The sequence below is a fragment of the Phoca vitulina genome, unplaced genomic scaffold (assembly GCF_004348235.1).
Source record: "Phoca vitulina isolate PV1807 unplaced genomic scaffold, GSC_HSeal_1.0 scaffold37, whole genome shotgun sequence".
Classification (NCBI taxonomy): Eukaryota; Metazoa; Chordata; class Mammalia; order Carnivora; family Phocidae; genus Phoca; species Phoca vitulina.
Window position 1 is genome coordinate 8,662,099 of NW_022589740.1, and position 18,965 is coordinate 8,681,063.

The 18,965-nt window shown below is 45.2% G+C and overlaps 1 protein-coding gene across 2 annotated transcripts in view; it reads right to left on the bottom strand.

Annotated features, from left to right (window-relative positions):
- Positions 1-18,965, bottom strand: part of DOCK8 (dedicator of cytokinesis 8) — a 220,126-nt gene that overhangs the window by 75,491 nt on the left and 125,670 nt on the right. For both annotated transcript variants that reach the window (XM_032427435.1, XM_032427436.1), the window contains 7 exons: positions 11,745-11,862; positions 9,835-9,905; positions 8,622-8,760; positions 7,904-8,005; positions 4,274-4,369; positions 3,361-3,595; positions 819-983 (listed from right to left, as the gene is read on the bottom strand). In XM_032427435.1, coding sequence (XP_032283326.1) covers positions 819-983; positions 3,361-3,595; positions 4,274-4,369; positions 7,904-8,005; positions 8,622-8,760; positions 9,835-9,905; positions 11,745-11,862 — 926 coding nt within the window. The remainder of the gene's footprint in view (positions 1-818; positions 984-3,360; positions 3,596-4,273; positions 4,370-7,903; positions 8,006-8,621; positions 8,761-9,834; positions 9,906-11,744; positions 11,863-18,965) is intronic.

The following is an 18,965-nucleotide window of genomic DNA, read 5'->3' on the forward strand; positions in this document are numbered from 1 at the left end:
TGTTGATGCTACTTTTTACATCCTGCTGACCAGAAGTATCGGTTGATTATGACCCTGAACATAATTGGGAAGAGTGGAGAAATGCATTATTATTATTTCAAAAGTTTAGTTTGGGGGAAATGAGGAAAGGGATTTATCTTTTCACAATGAAAACTTTAGGAACCGGTGCTCACCACTACTATCGGGTATTTATTGTTTTTCTTTGTCATTATTATCCCAGCATCCTAGACACCTGTTGTCACTTCTCCATTTTTGAAAATAAAAGATCCTACCTGAAAACAAATTACCCACTGGGTAAAGACCAGTGAGGGGTTATCACAGAGGCAGAAAAAAATAAGTGCTTCGGGTATAAAAAGAGGGAGGGAGGGGGCCTGGGTGGCTCAGTTAAGTGTCCAACTCTTGATTTCGGCTCAGGTCATGATCACAGGATCCTGGGATGGAGCTCTGGGTGTTGGGCTCCATGCTTAGTAGGGAGTCTGCTTGAGATTCTTTCCCTTTCTGTGTGCCCCTCCCCATGCTCATGAGCCCTGTCTCTCTAAAATCAATCAATCAATCTTAAAAAAAAAAGAGGGAGGGAGGCAGGAAGCAAGTTGGAAAAAAAAAAAATGAGAAATAAATTTTTAATTTCAGCATTCACGTAAGTTTTGTATCATTGATACAAAAATAAATTAAAAATTAATAAAATCAATTTTAACTGAAAAAAATAAAATTCAAATATAAAATTTAACTTTGGGCTTTTTATTACATTTTGAATGACGGGGCAGCGGGGTGGGGGCAGGGGCCTGCCCGCCAGGCGCCCGCAGCAGGGGCGACGCTACCTGACTTGGGTGGGTCCCTCGGCGGCTCTGGCAGGCGGAAGACGTAATGCACGTAGGAGGCCAACAGGCAGTTCCTCCCGTGCTGGTCCTTGGCCAGGTCCTTGCTGTTGTGCAGACTGTTGGCTATGGCCACCACGGACTCAAACGCAAACTGGGAGAAGTTGGCTGAGGAACCAAGAGAAAAATGGGCGGCCTCACAACTGGTCCCGAATGAACCCGAGCTAGAATGTTCTCTGAGGCAGCGTCCAGGAGTCCTCACAGCTGACCCGCTGAACCAGGCTGGGCACACCGAGGGCCAGGGCAGGGTGAGTGGTTGTAGTGACCTACTGCTTACTGCAAACCACTTCACCTCTCCTCCTTCGTCTGCCTCCTCTGGCCAGCACTGTGGGTCTTCACCACAAAGACAGCAGACCATCTAGGCAACCTTCCCTCTCCACCGTGCCCGCAACCTGGGTGCTACTCAGTGGGACCTGCCCTGATGTGAGTACCATCACCTGGGAGCCTGTTAGAAATGCAGACTCTCAGACCCCCCAGACCTACTGAAGTCAGAATCCGCATTTCACAAGATGCCCCGGTGATTCTGACGCGCACTCCCATCTGAGATCTGCCGTTGCACCATGTAGACTCTTGGCGTGCAGCTTAATCTAAAAAAGTAGGTATAGGGCGCCTGGGTGGCTCAGTCCGTTAAGCGGCTGCCTTCAGCTCAGGTCATTATCTTAGGGGCCTGGGATCGAGCCCCGCATCGGGCTTCCTGCTCAGCAGGGAGTCTGCTTCTCCCTCTGTCCCTCCCCACTGCTCATGCTCTCTCTCTCTCTCTCACTCTTTCAAATAAAAAAAAAAAATCTTACAAAAAATAAAAATGTAGGCATATCGTGCCATTCTCCAAAGTGGGTCCACACGAAACTATTGATTCACCATGTATGGTCTTGTTCAGGAGCTCCCAGCCCTCCACGGTTTGGCTCTACCCTCGTTACCCAACCTTGTACCCATTCCTGCTCAAATTCAACTTCCTTTAAAATGAGGCAATTGTTCTGTCCCCATCACATGTCTGCTCTGTCTTAACTCTGCAATTTTTCTCACGCTGTTGTCCTCAGCTGGAAAGCCCTCTGTGCTCCCTCCAGCAAAATCCCATCAACCCTTCACCGCTGGGCACCATCCCGCCTCCTCCACGAAGCCTCGGACAGCACTCGGTACAGGGCTTCAGGGACGCCAAGACTCAGAGTTCTTTGGCTATTCCCGGTGGTAACCTCTGTCTCTCTGAGCAGGCTTCCAGCCTTCGGGGCTGAGGCGCGTTTCTCCCACCCTCTTACCTCCCTCCTGTGACGACCATAGTTCCTGACAAATAGGTTCCGAATAAATGCTTATATGCTAAGTGCCTCTACCTACTCGGCCTGCTGTCTCCCCGTGACAGGTGGCAACTTGCTACAAAGCAGCAGCTCAAAACCTAGGAATGAACACTTTGTCTACTGCACAGGTCTGTGGGCAATCACTGGAACATACAAAGCAGGGTGCACATATGTGGGCACGTGGGAAGGAACGTGGGAGGCGGGAGCTTGCCACTCTGCAGGAATCTAGCTGGAGAGGCAAGGGCTTCACGTAGGAGATGCCGGCCTGCAGCACAGGATAACCTTATCTGTGGCGCCACGAGAGATATGTCCCAGGACACAGCGTGAATGGGGGATTCGGAGGTCCTCTTCCTCCCTGGCTCTGAAAGCTGCCCAGTGTGCACCAGGCTCTGAGTTCATCACTCCCTCCCCACCCACTCACTCATGTGCCACAACCCCACTGTGTGATTCACTTTTCTGACACTCCCAGGAACCCCTTCTGTTCTGAATCGGACACTCCAGAAGTCTTACACATTGTATTTGGTGTTCATTTGTTCCAAGTAAGCCTTTAAAATATACTCTCAGACGGAAAGTCTGTATGAGGGGCTGCCAGGGGCTGAGGGGAGGGGTGAATGGGGAGTGGCTGCCAAGGCGCATGGCTTTCATTTTGAGCTAATGAAAATCTTCTGGAATTGGGTACCAGGATAGTTGCACAACCGTGTGAATGTGCTAAAAGCCAATGAATCGTATGCTTTAGAGAATTTTAAGGTATGCATATTATGTCTCAATAAAAAAAAAGCGATCCCACTGAATTTCAATTTAGAGAGTTCCTTTGCTTCCATTTAATACGAGTTGTCTTACTTCCTTAAAACATTGTATCTCCTTGTTGGTCAAGAAAACAAAAATATCTCAGAGGTCAAATAAATCCATCAATTACCAGGAATGGAATTTGAACGATCACCTCTAATCATTCAATACATCTATTTTTAAAAACTATAACTTTAAGCATCCTATATTAATATGGTTTTTATTTTAACGTCCAGGAAATCTAAAAAAAAAAAAAAAAATTATCACTGGTCTTGGCTTCCCTTGGACTCACATCATCAGTAGAAAGGAAAATCCCATTGTCCCTGTTCTCAGGGTTTCTGGAAAATCACGCGTCCTACAAGGCGCTGCCTGCCCCTCCTGCCTCCCCCCCAGCCCTGCGGGCCTCCCACCTGTCTGGCCGGCGATGACCATGGGCTGCACGGACAGCTGGAAGAGCTTGTCCAGCACCAGATGCAGGAAGAGCACCAGGGGCTCCAAGCGGGAGGAGTTCAGGCAGATGAGGCTGAGCTTTAGCTCATGCTCCAATGAGGTCTCGCTGATCTTCTGGTCCAGCACGCGGATGGGGAAGGTCACCTGGCTCTCCAGGGAGTGGCAGAGGGTGAAGAACTTCTCCAGGTGGTTGTCCTAGGAAGACAGACAGCAGGCCTCCTGGGGCTGACCCCATCCACGCTCACCAGTGGATGCATGAGCACAGACAGCTCTTCACGGGTGGAGCCTCAGGTCTGGGGACTAGGACCCGGCGGTTTCAGACCAAGGCTATAAACACCTCTATAGAGCAGTGGGCACAAAACAGAATCTCTTGATCACTAGTAACTGAAGAAAACAGAATTTGGCCTCTGATCTGGTTTGTGGGCAGAGGCGAGTACACCTGGTTAAACACACAGCCAAAAAGGGGTCTGAGCAGATGTAAAGTGCGGACAGTGGCAAGAAAAGGAAGGAACAGAGAATTGGGGGGGGGGGAAGCTTGGAGAAATGGCAGAATGACAGAGGGAAGTGAGACACCAGCAGGAAACGGTTGCACATGGAGCCCCTCACATGGTTTCTCAGCCCAAAGTGCAGACACTGCGTTCCTTCACCTAGGCGCTCGACATTTTTCGGAGGTCTCTCCCTTTAAACAACCAGTAAAACCTGAACAGATCTGTATGCCTCCAAAAAGAACTAAAGGTGATTTTTTGTTTTATCCATGCATGAAGACTCTCACTGATCTTTTATTGGACCATCCACAGAGGTTTCTCTGCTGCACCCCCTTCTTCCTTAGGAGCCCTCTGACTCTGATTTGAAGAGGACGCTGATGTTCCTTACCTGGGTGTGAACAGAAGAAACAGCTTGCACTTCAATATTAAATACTCCCTTATGTCCTTCAGCCCACTTAATGGGAGGATTCTGTAAAGGGACTTTCTGTGTTAAAGAAAAAAAAAAAAAAAAAACGATTAGCAACTCAATCCCCCTTTCTGGTTACTGACAAGCAGAGCGAGGCAGCTTGAGTGTAAATGTCAGGGTTACACAGGTATCTCCCTCCCTGGAAGCCTGGTAGAACTAGCCTTGGAGTTAGGGGTCCCACACTCAGGTTAAGCTCTTCACTGAAACTAGTTATTGTCATTTCGACAAGTCGAATTAACTCTCATTTTCTTATCCCAAAAGAAGGGGTCTGAAGTGAGTGATCTATTTTAAGCTCCCATCCAGCATAGATGATCCTGGATTCCAGGGATGGGAATAAAGTAATATTGCAGTGATTTCCCTGTTAATCAGGAATGTCAAGACAAAGTGTAGAATATCTTATGAGACATGAAATTTTAATGCTTTCAAGGGCCTACAGTTACTTTGCCTTTTAACAAAATGTTTCCAAAGAGCAGGCCCACTAGGTTCCTGCATTAATTACTCAAAATGACTCTTCTATACCATTTATATATCGACAGTCCTGCAGTCCTTAGGGACCATTTCTTCCCTTAAATTCCCACCAGAATCAGCATTCTCTAGAAACCTCAACATACGGCACTGAGAGAGAATGGCCTAGCCTGACCCAGTCACGGGAGTGTGAGCATCTCTTGCATTCTAGTGGAAAGAAGCACGCTGTACTTGCAAGAGTAGGATGTATGCATGGGGTGTGGACTTTTGGAACTATCCAAGACAGAGTCACAAACTGGGCCCCAAAGCTGGATCCAGCCTACAGACAAGTTCAGTGTGGCCCAGTGTTGGAAACATTTTGAATTAGTTGCCAACATTTGAAAGTCAAGAAATTTCACATGAAAGCTTGCTTTATGTTTTGTTTTAAGATTTTTTTACTTATTTGAGGGAGAGAGCGAGCGAGCAAGTGGGGAGAGGGGCAGAGGGAGAGAGAGAATCTCAAGCAGACTCCATACTGAGCACGGAGCCTGATGTAGGGCTCGATCTCATGACCCTGAGATCATGACCTGAGCCGAAATCAAGAGTTAGACACTCAACCAACTGAGCCACCCAGGTGCCCCCAAAGCTTGCTTTTCTAACTTCCTTTGAGAACTGGAAGATACGAAGACACGGGCCTGCATCCCAGCGTGGTGGGATATGACCCTCGACAGGCAGACAATCTCCAGCGTGAACACATTCCACCAGGACTCAGCACTCATGATGTTGCTCCCCTGACCCCTGGGGTCACCAGAGTTTACCACCTATAATCTAAAGTAGCGCTGTCCGCTACAAATATTACGTGAGCCATATATGTCACTTGAAATCTACTGGTAGTCACTTTTCAAAAATTGAAAAGGAACATGCAATAATACTTTTAATACTGTTTCATTTAGCCCAATATAGCCTAAAGATTATCGATACAATATATAATCAATATAAAAAACTATACATGAGATATTTTACATTATTTTTTCCCACTAAGTCTTTGATAGCAGGGTTTTATTTTATACTTACAGCACATATCAGTTTGAACTAGCCACTTTCAGTAACCACATGTGGCTGGTGGACAGTGCGGGTGAAGCTAAGGGTATGTCTGTGAAGGTGGCATAGGGCAAGAAGTAAAAAGGAACTAGTATGAGGAAATTACTTTAAGCACTGAGTTTGTTGCTTGCTATGTATTATCTCATTTAGTGTCCACAGCAATCTTACAGGCTGGTATGGGTTCAGTTCATTACTGAGACTCAGAGGGTAAGCAGCTCCCCCATGTTCTCATAGCTAGGGAGCGGTAGCATCTGGATTTTGGATCCAGATGTGTCTGTCTCCAAAAACCCAGGTTTGTCTTGCAGCATTAAGAAAATAACTGGGCATTCTAGGAAATCAGAATGTGCAGCTTGATGATGAAAAGGTGGTTTTCGGGGCTTCGGCAAGGGGCCACATGTCCAAATCATAAAGAGTCATCAGGGAACGTCTGTGAACATACTCAGGTTGATCTCAGGTGGTTCTGAGGTGAGTGGTTTTGGTGGGAAGCCAGGCATGTGCCTGTAGCCCAGAGCAAAGGAAGCTTCCCTCTCCAGGGGAAAAAAGCAAATATGACAATAACTGAATAGCTTGGGGATGATAGATGGGTAGTCAGAGTGGAGAAGAAAGTTGACTCTAAAAGTTGGAACAAACTCCAAATTCCTGGGAAATCCTTCAACTTGAAAATTGCAAGGAAAACAAGAGATAAAGTTGGGAGGGGGAGTCCTATCGATAAAGAGTCTTACAAGACATGTCAACCAACAGCAATGTGTGAATCTTATTTGGATCCTGATTCAAACAAACAACTGTAAAAAAAAAAATGACACTGGGGGCACCTGAGTGGCTCAGTCAGTTGAGCGTCTGCCTTCGGCTCAGGTCATGAACTCATGGTCCTGGGATCGAGTCCCACATCAGGCTCCCTGCTCAGCGGGGGTCTGCTTCTCCCTTTGTGCTTTCTCTCTCTCGCAAATGAATAAATGAAATCTTTAAAAAAAAAATGACATTGATGAGATAATTGGAAATTTGATCACTGAATGGATATTTGAAGATAAGGGAGTTATTAATTTTTAAGGTATGACAATGGCATCGTGATGGTTAAAAAAAGAGCCCTTATCTTTTAAGATAATTTAAAAATAGTTATAAATGAAATGATACGATGTCTGGGATGTGCTTCAAAATCATACTTATTGATGCAAACCTGCAGCAAGCCAAGCGAGAAGCATGAGAGTTGGTGCAGAGCTGGTGCTGTGGGGGTGAGCAGCGGAGAGTCCTCAGGGCCCCCTTAAATGGGTGGATTGCAGCAGAGTTTGGGTGCGCAAGAGACAGTGCAGGAAACGGGGGGAAGGAAAGACTCCTGACGTTGGCATCTTTAGAGGAATAAAGGTAACCAAGTGCAGAGGGCCACAACTGACCCAGAGGAGAAACTGGTGGAAGTTAGCGTGGGAATCTTTTAAAAGGATCAGTGCTGAGAGCAGCTGTTAACACAAATGGGCTCTGTTTGCCTCCCCGTTTACAATGTATTCTTCTGTGAATCCCTTTCTTGTGCATAATGCAAGGTAATGCTTCCTTGGGTGCGAGTTGCATTTACTAAACATTCAGAGTTGGTGATGAATGGGGTTTCATGACCAGTGACTTCTCCCCTCCTATCAGAGCAATGTGCTCTTAGAAGATGCAACGTGATGGGGCGCCTGGGTGGTATAGTTGGTTGAGCATTGGACTTTTGGCTTCGGCTCAGGTCATGATCTCAGGGTCGTGAGGTCAAGCCCCATGTTGGACTCTGCGCTGAGTGCAGAGTCTGCTTCAGTTTCTCTCTCCCTCTGCTCCCCCTGCCTCACACGCTCTCTCTCAAATAAATAAATAAACCCTTAAAAAAAAACAAAACAAAAAGAAGATGTAATGTGCTGACAGGTGATTGCTCCCCAAAACAGGCTGCACATTCTCAGTCATGGTTAAGGGAACAAGAAGTGGATCTGGGAAGGTGGTCCGAGACCAAGCTGGACAGGAAACACCAACGGCTAACTTGCTGGTTACCTCTGCGGAATGCATGGAGTAATTGGGTGGCAGCTTTTCCAAGGCAACTGGGAGACAGTAGGATCCAGTTTGAAGACGTTCATTTAGGAGAATTGGCAGCCACTGAAACAGATGATGTAAAGAATAAAGCGGTATTTATTACAACATATAATTCTGGCCATTTATCTAGCTCACAATAATCAAATGCAACTAAATGATGATTAGATATTGACCAGGCCTCTTTTGGGCAGTAATTTCTGTCAAGTTCTTTGCATTTTAAATTCCCTGAGAGCTCCTGAGATAGTAATATCAATGATTTACTGTTTTCAGAGCTGAAGCAGTAGCATTTTTCTTTACAGCCAATGTTTGTGAGTGTCTGGACAACATCAATGTTTATTTTACCTTTTATATTTCTTAAAGAAATAACTTTCTTCCCCTGGGAGGAAAAAGAGCTGGTCTTATACGTGGCGCATATATATGAAATCTGGAAATAATGGACATTGCAATGCTTTTTTTATAAATGAGTATTCTTCCAATATCTATCACCCACAAGCTTGCCATTCCAGAAATTTGTCATCTGCTAAGTCAAGTCATTTCTGCTTTTTCTAGAATCTGGTCTGGCACATTTTGCTACTTCTGACAGGAAAAAAGCAAGTGAATGGAACCGAGTTGTTTATCTCTGCAGGGACCTCGGAGTCCAACCACCGCAGTGTGAATAGGCAAGTTGGCAAAGACTCACCGAATATCCCAGAAGACTTTCCACGGAGGCTCCCTGCTTCTGCTGACAGCTGATATGATAGAAGGTGAACAGGAGGTGATGATTTACTGTTAGCTTAGCGGGGAGCTTGATTTTCACTTCTTCATAGAAGTCAGGAGACCTGTTTCAAAAGCACATTATACATGAATAACTTCTAGCAAGAACAGTGACTTCTCTATCACTTGTAACGCCACAGGCCCTTTGCTGCTCAGAATTGGCCTGCTTGGTGTTTTGCTTTTCATTTTATATCATTCTGCTCCCACACTGAAGATCCTTAAGACCAACCTTTATACCACCAGATATGCTTTGCTTACATAAGATTGCTCACAAACTAAAGGCTTTGTCAGGAAAAACAACAACAACAACAAAAAAACTCCACAAATAATGGAAAAGTTCAACTTAATTTGAAAAGAACATAAGGCTCCGAGTCTTGCTGTGACCTCCTTTTCTATCTCCACCCCCAAGACAAGGACTGGCACATGGCTGGTATTCATCAAAGGAATTTGGATTAGCAAATGAATGCTGGTGGGAAAGAAAAGGAACCTGATTTACTGAATTACAAAGTCCCAGAGACCTAAGGGCGTCAGGTGCATTACTCATTTCAACCTCATCTCAAGGCAGGGAAGAGGGTTCAGAGAAATACTTCAATGGATCAAGGTTATCAAACCAGGTTGAAACCTGAGTCCATCTGACCCTCCCTCCCTTACCTGTGAAATGTCAATAATGGTTTGAGACATTATTCTGTGACTCAATTTACCCACAGAATAATGAGGGTTCCATTTCTCTTTTGGACAACTTAAATGTTCTTAGAGTAGATAATAGGGCAGATGGAGACAAGGAGATAGGGAAAGAAGAGCTGGATTTTGCTTCTGGCTCCCTGCAGTATCTCCAGGCAAGTTAGGAAACTTATTTCTTTATTTAATACCATAAAACTTCTCTGTATCATACTACATCAGAAGGCTCCAGAACGTCAAAACAATATTCGTTCTTAAAGACATGTTCTTCTCCCGGTCTTCGTTAATGGCAAAAAGTACGCACCTCCAACACAGAATCATGGAACTGACATATATTTCCTTTGTCCTTTAGTCTCTGAGCTATAAAAACTTCTGGGAGGAATCACCAAAAGGGGATTCAGAAAATCCAGGAGATAATGACACAACCGTGGCATATATTTGGAACTCTGAAATGCACTTACTTATTATGGTATGTAATAGCTGTGTACACTTCCTGCAGAAATTCAGGGCCACTGGATTTTCCAAAGATGACCTGTGCACCAATACAGAAAGGACCAAATTAGCAGTGATATTTGGGTGTATCAAATCAACTATCATCAGCCCCATGGCTGTTATGGTCTCACAAAGCTACATTTTATAAATTGAGGGTGCTGGGTTTACAACTGACCCAACTGCATACAAGAACCAACTGTGAAAGGTAAACTGAGGTCCCAAGGAGCTATATTAGTGACCAAGAGCCACAGGTTTGTGAGACTGGAAAAATAAAGCCCTCTCCACTCTGCCTCACTGTCTAGAGGCCCGTACTCCAGGCAAAGCCACATAGTTTTGCCCTCAGTGACTCTGGTCCAGGTTCTTTTCCCTCCAAAGACATGGACCTGTTCACTTGGGTGATCAGGACCTTCGCTGGCTTGTTGACATGTTTCTGCTATTTAGAAAAAGACACTAGGGGCGCCTGGATGGCTCAGTTGGTTAAGCAGCTGCCTTCAGCTCAGGTCACAACCCTGGGGTCCCGGGATGGAGCCCCACGTCGGGCTCCCTGCTCAGCGGGGAGCTTACTTCTCCCTTTCCCTCTGCCTGCCGCTCTGCCTACTTGTGTTCTCTCTCTCTCTGTCAAATAAATAAATAAAATCTTAAAAAAAAAAAAAAAAAAGAAAGAAAGAAACCTCCTCTGGCCTGACTCAGCCCTGAAGGCACAGGATTTGACTCACCTTCGGGCAAAGAAAACTTGCCTTCTCCTAAATGCAGCAATACTCATGACAAGGTCCCAGGGCTTGGGGAGTGGAGAACAGGCTGGGATCGGCCCTCACCTGTCCCCTCCAAGAAGCTTCTGCACAGCTTTACCTGGCAGCCCTGGGAGCTTTGCTAGGGGCCAGAGCAGAGAGAACGAGGGGAGCCCTCCTTGAGGACTTCTTTCCCATCACTGTCACAAGAGGATACCTTGCTTTGGGAAGGTGAGTGGGTCAACAGAAGGTTGGTTTAAAAAAAAAAAAATGGTATCTGAAGAATAGAAGCACTGGAAAAAAATTCCTTCAGTAGAAAGGTATAGGAACTGAATTCTAGGACTTAGGGAAAATAGTAATAGCTAACTGCCCATCTCACTTAGTGGCAGATAAGTAAAATAATTCAAATTCTGGTCTTTTGGGTTCCTTAGAGAGTGCTGTACTATATATTTAGTATTTGATTTATGTTTTGCCTCAGGCTGAAGATCCATTCCTGAAGGGTGCTGAGACGGTGTATGTGTGTTTATTTTAATTTTTTTTTAAGATTTTACTTATTTGACAGAAAGAGACACAGCGAGAGAGGGAACACAAGCAGGGGGAGTGGGAGAGGGAGAAGCAGGCTTCCCGCTGAGCGGGGAGCCCAATGCAGGGCTCGATCCCAGGACCCTGGGACCATGACCTGAGCCGAAGGCAGACGCTTAACGACTGAGCCACGCGGGCGCCCCTGGTGTGTGTGTGTTTATCATTACTAGGCAATACTTTGCATTTATCTCCAGATGCTGTCTGGGCTTGGGCAGAGTGCAAACATGGCCGACACAGCGGGGGCCGTCTCTCCAGCTCTTATACCATTAGAGTGGTATGGGAAGTTTTCACAACATCTTTCAGTGCTCTAAAATGCTCTGCATCCCCAAACTTCACAGATCACTACGGAATAAGTCAGGGAAGAGACTTTCAATTTAGACTGACCCTGTTTCCCCTTCAGCACACTGGGACCAATATCGGACTAGCCATCAAGGCCTTTGCAGGTGCTGATATGTGGGCTTGACTGGACGGACTCTGTAGGCTGACGAGCCCTGGATTCTGTCTGTGTGGACTGACAAGGGAAGTTCAGCCCACCCTGGTGGGAGGCACACATTTATCTCTGTCTTTACCGGCATAGTGTTGCTAGCATCCTCTCCACACATAAACTGAATCTTTATTGTAATATTCCGGGCCGATGCCAGTTTGTTAGCAAAGTTCAGCCTCTGTGGGTAGACGTAGAGAAGATTTCTGGAAAAGAAAAGATAAAGAACCAGTGAATAAAGTCTGGAGGTTATTGTGGCCAAGTTCTTCCCTAAACGCGAAAGCCTGCACGCATGAAGGAATTATTCCAAAGGAGTTTCTCCTTGCAGAAGTGAATTATTTTTGGAGGAGTGAGGTCTTAGGGATTCTTCTTCTTCAGCTGCAGCCAACTGATAATAACCGACACTGTTCTCTGCTTTGCTACATAGCGAGATGGGGTCTCTTACTGCTGAGAATGTCTTGCCGCCTTCGAATATGGAAATCTGCCTACAGGTAGTATGTCTGATACAAAGAAAGCAACAAGGGGCGCCTGGGTGGCTTAGTCGTTGAGCGTCTGCCTTCAGCTCAGGTCATGATCCCGGGGTCCTGGGATCGAGCCCCGCATTGGGCTCCCTGCTTGGCGGGAAGCCTGCTTCTCCTTCTCCCACTCCCCCTGCTTCTGTTCCCTCTCTCACTGTATCTCTATCAGTCAAATAAATAAATAAAATCTTTAAAAAACAAACAAACAAATAAAGCAACAAAAGGTTCAGCTCATTTTATTTTTTTTATTATTTATTTATTTGAAAGATTTTCTTTTTAAGTAATCTCTACGCCCAACGAGGGGCTTGAACTCACAACCCTGAGCTCAAGAGTCGTGCTCCACTATCTGAGCCAGCCAGGCACTCCTCAGCTCATTTTAAACACAATGACCAAAGGCCTAACTTCGTTTCTTTTCTTTCTCTTTTTCCCTTTCTAATCTGTACAAAGCAGTTTCAATTTCTTCTTACCATGGCATTCTGGATAGGCTTAGCTTTCTTTTCCTATCTAAGACGACAGTTCAAACCTCCAGCCCAATAAGCTATATGACAATAACACAACAATATGAAAAATATACCCATTTATCTGACAGCTATGGGACAGGCACTAGGCTAACTATAATTTTGTATGTTTTTTTCTATTTGCATTTTTACTAGTATATTCCACTAAAAGGTAAGCTCTGGGAAGGCAGAGATTTTTATCTGATGTTTGATCCACTGATGAATCACCAGCAGTTGGAATAGTGCCTGGGACATAGTAGGTGCTAACTAAATATTTGTTGAATAGAAAAACAAATATGTATTTTTTTGATGAATCATATTCCTGACTCAAAGAAACGATATTAACATTCATAGAGCACTTATCCTGAGCCAGGCAATGTTCCAAATACTTCTCTTTTTTTTCTTAAAGATTTTATTTATTCATTAGAGAGAGAGAGAAAGAGCATGAGTGGGGGGGGGAGGAGAGGCAGAGGGAGAGGGAGAAGCAGGATTCCCACTGAGCAGAGAGCCCGACACCGGGCTCGATCCCAGGACCCTGAGATCAGGACCTGAGCCGAAAGTAGACCCTTAATCATCTAAGCCACCCAGGCGCCCCCCCAATACTTATTTATTAAACTGTTAAATTCTCATAATTATCCTATAAGTAGGTTCTATTGTCACGGCATCATTGCCATGTCGCAAATAAAGAAAAAAGTGAGATACAGAGAGGTTACATAACTTGCGCCAAATCACATAGGTAGGAAATGTCCGTCGGGAATTAAAGTCAGGATGTCTGGCTCTAGAGCTGTGTTCCCTCTCATCAGACCCCCACTGAAATGACAAGAATGACCTTGCCATACTGTGTGACTCATGACATCTCTCAGTGACAAGTCTGCCTAACTTTCTGGGTCTTACTAACAAATGAGTGTCAACAGGACACAAGGACTGATTCAAGTGTCCCCTTCTTTGGGCAAATGTCTTGTGTTCCTCACACTTGGTCCACTATTCTAACTCCTAGGTAGCATGTTCACCCCGGGACAGATACATTCTTGTTCCAAAGGCTTCCAAGATGACAAAAGAACTTTGTGTGAATTAGACACCAGGAGAGGAGTGACTGTGAGGGACCAGGCGACCAGATTTTCCTTTAGTGGATGGGGGTTCCCATAACAGTTTACAAAGACTTGCCTATTAATCCATACAAGGGTTTCTCAACCTCACCGGTAGTGACATTTGGGACTGACAATTCCTTGTTGTGGGACTGTTCTGTGCATTGTAGGACATTCAGCCCCATTGCTGGCCTCTACCCACTAGACATTAGTAGTATTGCCCTCCTACTCAGTCCTGACCATCAAAAATGTCTCCAGAAATTGCCAAATGTCCCTCGAGGGGCCCAAATCACCCCCGTTTGAGAACCACTTATTTACACATGGGAATTGACACAGTAAAGATCCGTACATTGATCCCCGGCCGATTTCCCGCCCTTGATAGACACAGTCAATACCGTTCATTGGGTCCATATTCAGATGTAAAGTACGCTCCACTGGAAAAGGCTGAAGTCAATGCTCAAGTATAAGGCAGAAGATGAAAAATCTGTATCTGTTTAATTTATGAGGTCTGTGATAGGGAAATCAAAAGAGAAGGACTAAGCTGGCAATGACTCTGTTCTTGCAACTCTAACACCTTTGTTGTAATAAGCAGTTCGATCCTGCTGTCACGTGTGGGTGAAAATGGTCATTTTGGACCTGTGTCTGCATAAACATCCAGATTTGCCCCATGGCTCTTCCTATGACAATATCAGCAAGGACAACCCTAATAACCCAGACAAGACCAAGTGGATGGGCTGAGTGAACCCACTCCTGATGGACCAGGCTGATAGCCCCCAGTGATTTGGTACCAGACATATAAATAAAGAGCGAGCCATGTGACAAGAGTTAACGTTCAAGGGAGAGCTTCCTGAACAACCAGGAACGGATGTACTGATGCTCAGAATCCCATTTTCATAATAAAATTTCAGAGTTTGAAATTCTGTTCTGTAATATAGTTCATGCAAATTATCATTGTTAAAAGCAAAGATACTTATTTCCCTGAGTGTCGTACAACCTTTAGTCTTACGCCAGGTTTCAAGCAAGGTGCATTCCATTAGCCTGCTGGTCACTGAAAGCCGAGCACAAACCAGCGCTGCCTGGGCTATTCTGCAGACCCCAGCGCTTGGCAAAACATTAACAAATATGTGGGGAAGTAGAGGAGGTGGGCGACCAAATGCTGCAGGGAGAGACTGGGGAGACGGAGATATGCAGGTTAATGTGCGTCCTGAATTGCTTCGAGGGGGAAAGAGGCAGCTCCTTTCCCTAAATGTTTTGACCTCAGAACTCATTTCGTTAATCTATTCTTTCATGGTATATTTCACATGTGTAATGTTCTGAGAAATCACTTGGGAAAACATTGAAATAAACTTATCCGGGGACAGAGGAACATCCCACACCAAGGGAGGAAAAATGCATACGGACTCTCTGCTGAAATAGTTTTGCAGGATAATGAGTGAAGGGTCTCAGGTATTCAAGGAGAGAAAATGCAACTTGGAATTACCAAGAACACACAGCAGCTGTTACTTTGCTTGTGCAAGTTCGAAGGCCAAGGATGCAAATAAATAGCATTCCTATGTCTTACTTTACCCCAGACTCTCTGTATTGGGTGACTCGCTGGAGGCAGAATGGGGGTGACACAGTGCTGGGGACAGATCTGAATTGCTCTATGTTGTGACGTCTCCAGGCCACTCTGCCTCGGGCACAGATGGTCTGGCATGGTACACACACTTCCCCTGCCTCCTGGCCTCTATTTCCAACTCTTTCTAGCTCCCGTCCTGTCCTCTTACGGATCTCCTGTGATCTCAGGATCACCACTGGCCGTAAATGGCCAACTGCATTGACTGCGTCCTACATTTAAGTGAAAAAAGAACATAAATGCAAGGCAAGAATGTCATCACAAGGAAATTAATTAAATTTAGGTAACATGCATAATACTCAACAAGCTTCAAAAGCCAGTAAAGTGTTGACAGCTTCCTCCAAAGAGGAGATGGTAGGCCATGAGAGGGTGAAGGGATGAGCACAGAACTCTGGGGAGCGAGAGCTGGGAGACACCAACCCCAAGCCCCAGTTTTTGCAAATGAGAAAATGGAGGCCCTGGAAGGCAAAGGGACAGTTGTCCTCTAGGAGTTAGCCACGGAGCAGTGCTGTGACCAAGCCCATGGCTGTGTCAGGGGCACCTTCCAGATCTTGCTCTGTCAGACAGAGGGAGCACAACTGGGAGGCTGTTAGGAATGGACATGGATGTAGTAAGGAGGACAGAAGGCAGTCCAAAGTTGGGTGTGGGCACGTGGCTGGGGGTAGCGACCCCTCTCTGCTCACGCTTGCTTATCTTTGCGGCCACCTCTCCCCTCTGCAGAGTGAATGTTTACTGAGTGGTTGTGTCAAGAGTGGGTAAGGGTGTTGGCTCTGGAGCCAGAGAGCTGATGGTGGGCAAGTTACTTAGCCTTTCCAAAGCCCCAGTCAGGCTAACAGTCGCACCCACCTCGCAGGGCTGTGGTGTGCATTAATAAGTAACTATCCTTAATCATTAAGGATAGTGACGATGATGATGATTTCCTGCACACAGCAGGGTCAGATACACACCACAACCTACTCCACTCCAAACCACCCTCCAGTCCCACCTGGACCACTGCAATGCCTTCAGTTCACCTCTTGACTTTTACACTTGCCCCTTATAATTTACTCCTTATATATCAGTCAGGAGGACCTTATCAAAACTGTAAAACAGATTGTGGCAGGCCCCTACAAGGGTTTCCCAAACTTCTCATTATGAGCCCTACATGATCTGGCCCCTGGCAATTCCTTGGACCCCATCGCTCATTACTTTCCTGCACTAGCCTTTTTTTTTAAAAAAAAAAAGATTTTATTTATTTGACAAAAAGAGACACAGCGAGAGAGGGAACACAAGCAGGGGGAGTGGGAGAGGGAGAAGGAGGCTTCCCGCGGAGCAGGGAGCCTGATGCGGGGTTCCATCCCAGGACTCTGGGATCACGACCGGAGCCAAAGGCAGACGCTTAAACGACTGAGCCACCCAGGCGCCCCTTCACTAGCCTTTTTTCAAGGCCTAGAACATTCTAAACTGATTCTAAACTGACAGGGCTTTTGTACCTGCTGTTCCCCTTGCCTGGAAGAGATTCTCCCAGTTCTCTAAAGGACTGGTCCCTTCTCATCTCTTAGGTTTCGGCTCACATGTCCTGTATCATCGAAGAGATCCTTCCTGTCATCCTCTAGGGTTGGTCCACTCCAAACTCTCTCTCACACACAAACTCTCTTTTATAGCCATGATTATGAAAGAAATATGATTACGACAATAATATGTATTCATTTTTCAATCTTGAATAGCTGAAAAGTACAGAAAAGTATAAAGAATAAAATATCAACTACCTAATATCCTACTACATTGAGAAAAATCACTGTTCAGATTAGCCTATTTCCTTCTGTCTTTATTTCCTCTGTACATTAAACAGTTTTATCCTACTGTATATACGAAGCTTTATCTTGGTTTTGTATCATTTAATGTTGTTCAGTTATGAGCGTTTTCCCAGTGAACATGATTTTAATGGCTACATGATAATTCCATGTGATGAATATGCCATCATTTACACCAGTTTCCAAAAGGAAGCATTCGAGTTATTTCCTTTTTCTCAGTTATTAAGCTGTGATGAACACTTTATCTATCTTGCCCCTCTGCAATATAGTGCAGTTTTGGAAAAATCTCTTTAGGTTCTGTAAAGTTCAATTTCTTCACCTTTGAATTAATTGAAAAAAAACACCAATCCACCTTTCATTATTCTGAGCTTGAAGAAATAATGAACCAGAGTTTGTAAAAATGCTTTGAAGTAGCTGGAGGAAAGGGTCTGTGTAAATCACAACAAATAAGCAGGTGAGCTGTCCCCACATTCTTCTCCCATGTCCCAATACAGGGGCAGCGCGTACCTCACCCACCCATCCCCCCAACACCAGTCCACAATTTTGCACACTGCTTCCATAGGAATGGCAAACCATTGTGCTCAAACATCATCACCATGGGCACTCAATGCCCTGCCGCATACTGAACGCATGTTCTACAGGACACACAGCTGGAAGGAAACTTCCAGAGAATTTAGCTCAACATCCCTTTTTGCAAGCCCAGAACCTGACTCCAGGGAGGTTAAATGGCTTTACCTAAACATTTTTTTTCAGGAAGGTGAATCTCCCAAAGATCATTATATTTCTTATTGCAACAATGCTATGTGATGTGTTTTGTTAAATACGCACTCTTTGAAAGAAAATGAATATATGAAAATAGGAATGTTATCTTTTGGGAGGGAAGATCTACCTGCATGCTCAGTAATTTGGAGAGCCTAAACCAGGTAAGATTATCAAGACACTGATCAATGGGCTCATATGTTTTATATGTGATAAATTACATGCCTCGTGTTACCTAGAGAAAAATCCCAAGAATTATGTCATCTAACGATTTTTGAGAAGGTAGCCCATAAGCAAGATGAGACTCACTGGTTCTGGCCGAGTGATTTTGAAAGCTGCTTTAGTCAGGGCAGGCCCAGCGTATGTGCATGGCATTGAGTACAATCTCATTTTCCCCAAACACAGACAAGAATGGCTCTCCTTGGTCCTATGCATCATGACATTTAACAGAACATGTGGCATTCATTAACAGCTTTCTTTCCAGAGCCATTTCAGATGGCTTCTCTTGATTACAAACTGTTTTGGAAACTTCGAATTTTTTCTATTGATTCCTCAACAGCCCCTCTACTGATTTTTGAACTGCCCTAAGTGAGCAGCTCCAGGAAGTCAGAAGCTAACTTGTGGAAACTGGTTATTCTTAGATGGAACTGGTGACCACACTCTCCGCTTGGGACTGTCTTCTGCTGAAAACAGGTTGACACAGGGGACCTAGAAATCTTGCAAAGCCATAATGCAAAAAACACCAGTTTGGTTCCTGCTCAGTTTAGCCCAGTGTCTCTCCCGTACGAGAAAACAGAGAACGAGAAAACAAAGAGAAGAACCTGCCCCTATCACTTATCCCCAAGATGACATCTGTGTTCTCTTCTAGGAGTTTCTGCAGCTTGGAGTGCAGCTCAAGGAGCAGGTGAGCTACAGCAAAGAGAACACTGGACACTTGTTTAAACAACTGGACACTCTGAACTGCTCTCTAGCCGAGCTTCTAACACAAGTGAGCCGGCGGGAGAGAAAGCAGAGCCTCGAGAGGAGTGCTCGGCAAGAGGAA